This window comes from Sinocyclocheilus rhinocerous, unplaced genomic scaffold (genome assembly GCF_001515625.1).
Source record: "Sinocyclocheilus rhinocerous isolate Xijiao unplaced genomic scaffold, SAMN03320098_v1.1 scaffold1808, whole genome shotgun sequence".
NCBI lineage: Eukaryota > Metazoa > Chordata > Actinopteri > Cypriniformes > Cyprinidae > Sinocyclocheilus > Sinocyclocheilus rhinocerous.
The window spans coordinates 64,020-70,112 of record NW_015661912.1 but is presented as its reverse complement, the minus strand read 5'-3'; the positions used below and the strand labels follow the sequence as shown (position 1 = coordinate 70,112).

Here is a 6,093-nt window from a genome sequence, read left to right as displayed (position 1 = left end):
GTGTGTGAGTGAGTGAGTGAGTGAGTGAGTGTGTGTGTGCTACAATGAACTGTATGCATAAACTGTGTGTACCGAAATGTATTTTTACTTTAAAGGTTTAGTTTCAGGATCTCTGTTGAAATTGCCTGTAGAGTTCTATGCATGATTTTCTATAGTGCTGAAATGTCTTTGACTCTCTGGTATCTATAGATTCTCTTTCAGTGCTGTAGATGCAGTGGTCATGGTGCTCAACCTGTGCTCGTCACACTTTCAGACCTCCATTCAATGCAACAAGGTACCACACAAATCACAGCCCATTATGCTGTTAATGCAGCTTGACCTCAGGTTAAAATTACACTCATACGGCATTGTTGATATACAGACTGAAATGAAACATTTAAACAATATCACATCAACAAGAGCTGTTCTAAATATCAATACCGCAAAGAATACGGTGTTTGTTTTTAGCAACAGTGCAATTTTTTAGGAAATTTACTGTTATAATTTACTCGTGTCATTCCAACCCAGTGTTGTTTTCTTTCTTCCATTTAACACAATAGGAGACCATTGGCATAATTAACAGTAAAAGCTATTTAAATATGCTTCATTCAGAGTCTTTAGAAAGCAAATAATGCTTTTGTGTAAGAAGCTGTTATACTATATTATACTAAATCCAGTCTCTTTACCAGATTATGCTGCATCTGTTTTGTCTGGTCTCCAAAACCAGTATTTTATCCGGCACCTAAAACTGTATTTTATTTTAAAGAGAGGTAGACGGAGGAATCCTGTGGATGATAAAAATGAACAGGGTTTATTGAATCATTTTAAGTGCTTGGTTATTTTTATTTGCATATGTCTATCACAGATGCAACATATATTGTTATATTAAACTGCTACACAACAAAATTGAGATATATCCTCTTATCTGTTATTCGTGAAGACAAATATTCCACAAAACCACAATCGTGAGATAAAACGACAATAGCAAGCATTGCTAGAGCAAGGAAAAAAAGTAATGTACAATATAAAAATAATAATGAAATTGCATAAGTGATTAAATGCTAAATAGCATAAATGATTAAAAATGATAAATTAAACAACACGGACTGCTACCATTGTTATTTTAGTGTCATTGATATACTTTTTAAATTTTTGTTAATATTTTGAACTAAATTTTATTTTTATATTTTCTGTTTTTACTTTAATTTTAGTTGTTGTTTTTTTTTGTTTTTTGTTTCAAATATGTGCATATAGCTTTTATATTTATTTATTTTTTTAATTCTAGGTTTTAGTTATTTTAGTACATCAGGTTAAACTAAATGGAAATGAAATGTTGCCTTGGCAGTTGGCTGTTTTCTTATATTTTATTACAGTTAACGTTTTATTTTATCTTTAATAAGCCTGGTTGCTCCGGAAACAAATCCTTCGGAACTACATTTAAATTATTTGCTTATTTGCATGAAAAGGAGCACAGAATGTTCCGTGGAATAAACAAAGACAGTCATACAAGTTTCGAACAACATGTTGCTGAATACATAACGGTATTCTCAGTTTTCAGTGAACTTTTCCTTTAAAACCCCTCTCGGAAATCCCTTTGAATAACCTGATGGTGAGTAATAGAGGGTTCAGCTCTGACTGCTTTGTGTCTTGTGTGCGTCTGAACCGACCTTGCAATGTTCTCTACCAAGAACACACGTCTGTGACTATTCGATACGTGTTTTGATATTGTCATTGGTCCTTCAACATCTTTTTTTTTCACAGCTGTGTGCCGACGGTTACGATGTCTCCAACCTTCTCTCCGCGGATCCGATCGCACGCCGGAGGGGTTTCAAGCTTGAATACTTCCTCCGGCCTCCAGTCCACGTCACACTGAGCTTCCAGGTCAAGATGGAGCTGTGTCGGCTGGACGTCGAGCTTTGGCCGTGGGGAATGGATCAGGGCCGAACCTCGCGAAGGCTGGAGATCCTAACGTGTTCAGAACGAGACGGCGATCGGTTCGAACTTGTGTCTCGTTGTGATTTGCAGGAGGAGCTGCAGGTGTGTTTCCTCAACCCTGCTTTTAAACCTCGAGCGCCGTTTTCCGATGCTCCGCCGCAGACGCCGGTCGGAGCAAAAACGCAGGAGCTTTGGAGGCGCGGATCGGTCGCGCAGCTCAGAGTCAGTGTTCCCTACAGCGGCGCCGCGTCAGCGCTCGGCATCAAGACCCTCGCCGTGTGGGCTTTGCCTTCTCGCTGCTGTCCTGCATCTGAACTGGACAAAATTTGGGATGCGCATCTAAACAGCTTGAAAAAAACAGTCCATCTGACCGTCGTACCTCCCAAACCAGATCCCGTCCCAACCGATATCCCAATCCCAGAGGAGTTTCTCGATCCCTTAACACAAGAACTCATGGTTTTCCCAATGATCTTGCCCAGTGGAATGGTGATCGATAACAACACGTTAGAGGAGTACCAGAAGAGAGAAGCCACATGGGGCCGTTTACCCAACGACCCATTTACCGGCGTCCCTTTTACCCAGAACTCAAAGCCGATTCCAAACCCTCTGCTCAAATGCCGCATTGACCGTCTGGCTCTGCAGACGGGATGCACAGGAGTCAGGAGCAGGAATAACCTAATAGCTGAACCACAGCCATCCAGACTCACAGTGGAGGCCAAAAGCGTCACAGACTCCAGTAGAAACTGTGATCATACAGACACTTTACAAGCACAGTCCTTCGCATCGGTTTCAGAGTCTAAAACAGGACCTAATGCCTGCAAAACAGGACGGACACAGAGCCATTCTGCTAAAAGGAAGCACGACTGCAGTTTTCCTTCCACCAGCGATGATCCTGATCGCTCTCCTTTGAGGAAAGCCCATGAAACTCCCTCAGGTTTGTATGGAAGCTGCCATAGAATGAAAAAAATCTGACCCCTTTTTTTTTTTTTTTTAAGTTCTCTCAACTATTGTCTTAATAATTGTACTAAATGTGACCCTGGACCACAAAACCAGTCATAAGGTAAATTTTTCTAAACAGCTTGAAAAAAACAGTCCATCTGACCGTCGTACCTCCCAAACCAGATCCCGTCCCAACCGATATCCCAATCCCAGAGGAGTTTCTCGATCCCTTAACACAAGAACTCATGGTTTTCCCAATGATCTTGCCCAGTGGAATGGTGATCGATAACAACACGTTAGAGGAGTACCAGAAGAGAGAAGCCACATGGGGCCGTTTACCCAACGACCCATTTACCGGCGTCCCTTTTACCCAGAACTCAAAGCCGATTCCAAACCCTCTGCTCAAATGCCGCATTGACCGTCTGGCTCTGCAGACGGGATGCACAGGAGTCAGGAGCAGGAATAACCTAATAGCTGAACCACAGCCATCCAGACTCACAGTGGAGGCCAAAAGCGTCACAGACTCCAGTAGAAACTGTGATCATACAGACACTTTACAAGCACAGTCCTTCGCATCGGTTTCAGAGTCTAAAACAGGACCTAATGCCTGCAAAACAGGACGGACACAGAGCCATTCTGCTAAAAGGAAGCACGACTGCAGTTTTCCTTCCACCAGCGATGATCCTGATCGCTCTCCTTTGAGGAAAGCCCATGAAACTCCCTCAGGTTTGTATGGAAGCTGCCATAGAATGAAAAAAATCTGACCCCTTTTTTTTTTTTTTTTTTTTAAGTTCTCTCAACTATTGTCTTAATAATTGTACTAAATGTGACCCTGGACCACAAAACCAGTCATAATCTTTACTTAATATCCTAATGATTTTTGGCATAAAAGAAAAATCTATAATTTTGACCCATACAATGTATTGTTGGCTATTGCTACAAATATACCCCAGCGACTTAAGACTGCTTTTGATTTAAATTTACATTTAAAAATCGTATTTCATTAACTGATACAATGTTAATATACCAACCTATTGAAGTTCTGAAATCTGTTTAGCACCTTTGTAATACACTGATAACCCCCTAAAACAGGTGGCGATGAGGAAGTCACATGATGAACCAAAGCTCATCACAAACAGCTCTTGCACAAGCTGAGAAAAAAAATACTTATATATATATGGTAACACACATGATACTGAAATAATGCAATAGACATTAATTTAACAACATTAGATGTAACATACAACCCTAATGAACATTACTGGGAAGAAAAAACTAAGAAACAGTTATTTCAACGAAAAAACATCAAATGCGAAATGTAACGGAATTCTGGGAATGTCAATTTATGTTTTTCTTACTGTAAATTATACGTTCTTTTTCCACATCCAAAAACAGTTTTACCATAAAATTACATGAAATGTCAATTACAGTTTTTCAATTTTCGCTATTTTTAACTAAAAATATAGGCATCATTTATGTGATGTAATGAAGACCGGGAACATACGGAAAAACTTTCAGTCTCCACCAGTATAATACAAAAGTTTTAGCGTCTTTCCAAAGAAAAAGTAGCCATTACATATACTTTATATATTATTATTAAACAAATAGTAAAGTATTAAGCCTCTCACCACAGAAAAACGAACTTTCCTGTCCTGTCAGATGTTACAGCTGTTACAGATGTTACAAATACGTCTCGCAGACGTCAAATAGACGTCTCTGAGATGTACCTGTGCTATCGTAGCTAGAACATTGTTGGTTAACTAGGAGTTCATACTGACAAAATTGTGTGATGCTAATGAATGAAGTTATGAAAAATGAAATTACCAAAACAAATGGCAGTAAATTACATAACTACCCTGTTGAAAAAAAAACAGCATATGCTGGTTAGGTATGTTTTGACGCTGGGATGCTGGTTTAAGCTGGTCCTTTGCTGGTTTATGCTGGTCATGTGCTGCCAAAGGACCAGCAAAGGACCAGTTTAAACCAGCAAAGGACCAGCATAAACCAGCAAAAGGACCAGCATAAACCAGCAAAGGACCAGCATAAACCAGCAAAAGGACCAGCATAAACCAGCAAAGGACCAGCATAAACCAGCAAAAGGACCAGCATAAACCAGCAAAGGACCCGCATAAACCAGCAAAGGACCAGCTTAAACCAGCAAAGGACCAGCTTAAACCAGCAAAGGACCAGCTTAAACCAGCAAAGGACCAGCTTAAACCAGCAAAGGACCAGCTTAAACCAGCAAAGCACCATCGCAAAACAGCAAAGGACCAGCATAAACCAGCAAAGGACCAGCATAAACCAGCAAAGGACCAGCTTAAACCAGCATCCCAGCGTCAAAACATACCTAACCAGCATATGCTGGTTTTTTCAACAGGGCAGTGCGTTGTGTGTTAGCTGGGAGAGCATTTGTGGCATACGATTAAGAGTGAACGTGTGTGTATATTTGCTAATAGTTCCCATCGATTAATTTATAATAAAGTTCTGGTTCTTTTGTTCGCTTTCTTTATAATTCCTTTAATGGTTTTGGATCCCCCAGACATGCTTGGTTTCTGGTGTAGCCTATTTCTTGCTCACGTTTGGGTCTGTTGTGTTTCAGAGTTGGACTCACACGAGCGGCGGTTAGCGAACAGTTTAGATGAGGCTCTGAACGCTGCTCTTCACGGGTTACCAGTGTTCACCTCCCCGAGCGAAACCGCTTCACGTGTGGACGCCTCCGCTGGTACGAGACTGAGATCACTTATTACCGGCAATCGTATTCGAATATATTTCACTTCAGAAGCCAGTGTTTAGTTCAGGGTTTCTCAGTCGACGTCCAGTTTAACTCCAATCTTGATCAAACTCGCCTGCTTGTATCTTTCTGGTAATCCTTGATTAGCGTATTCAGGTGTGTTTGATTAGAGCTGGAGCTAAACTCTACAGGAAAGTTTCTGCACGTCTTAAAAAGTCTCAATTCACATTTTCACAAACGAAGGCCTTAAAAAGTCTTAAAATCATGAAGCTGTGGCATTAAATGTTGCATGCAGTGCAAAAAAACGGTCAGTATTTTTGTCTGGTTTCTTAGTATAAATATCTAAACATCCTTGAATAAACATACATTTACTGGAGATAAACACATGAAGTCTTGTTTTCTGAAAATTTAAAGAGTTTATGCTTAAAACAAGAACAAAAACAAGAAACCCTGTTCTAATTAAACACACCATTTTATTTTACTTTTTTTTTTTTTTTTTTTTTTTTTTT

At 40.0% G+C, this 6,093-nt stretch overlaps 1 protein-coding gene across 1 annotated transcript in view; it reads left to right on the top strand.

Moving 5' to 3' along the window:
• Positions 1-6,093, top strand: part of ubox5 (U-box domain containing 5) — an 8,138-nt gene that overhangs the window by 1,061 nt on the left and 984 nt on the right. The window contains exons 2-5 of the mRNA XM_016536561.1: positions 190-274; positions 1,741-2,848; positions 3,007-3,579; positions 5,453-5,575. Coding sequence (XP_016392047.1) covers positions 221-274; positions 1,741-2,848; positions 3,007-3,579; positions 5,453-5,575 — 1,858 coding nt within the window. The 5' untranslated portion in view covers positions 190-220. The remainder of the gene's footprint in view (positions 1-189; positions 275-1,740; positions 2,849-3,006; positions 3,580-5,452; positions 5,576-6,093) is intronic.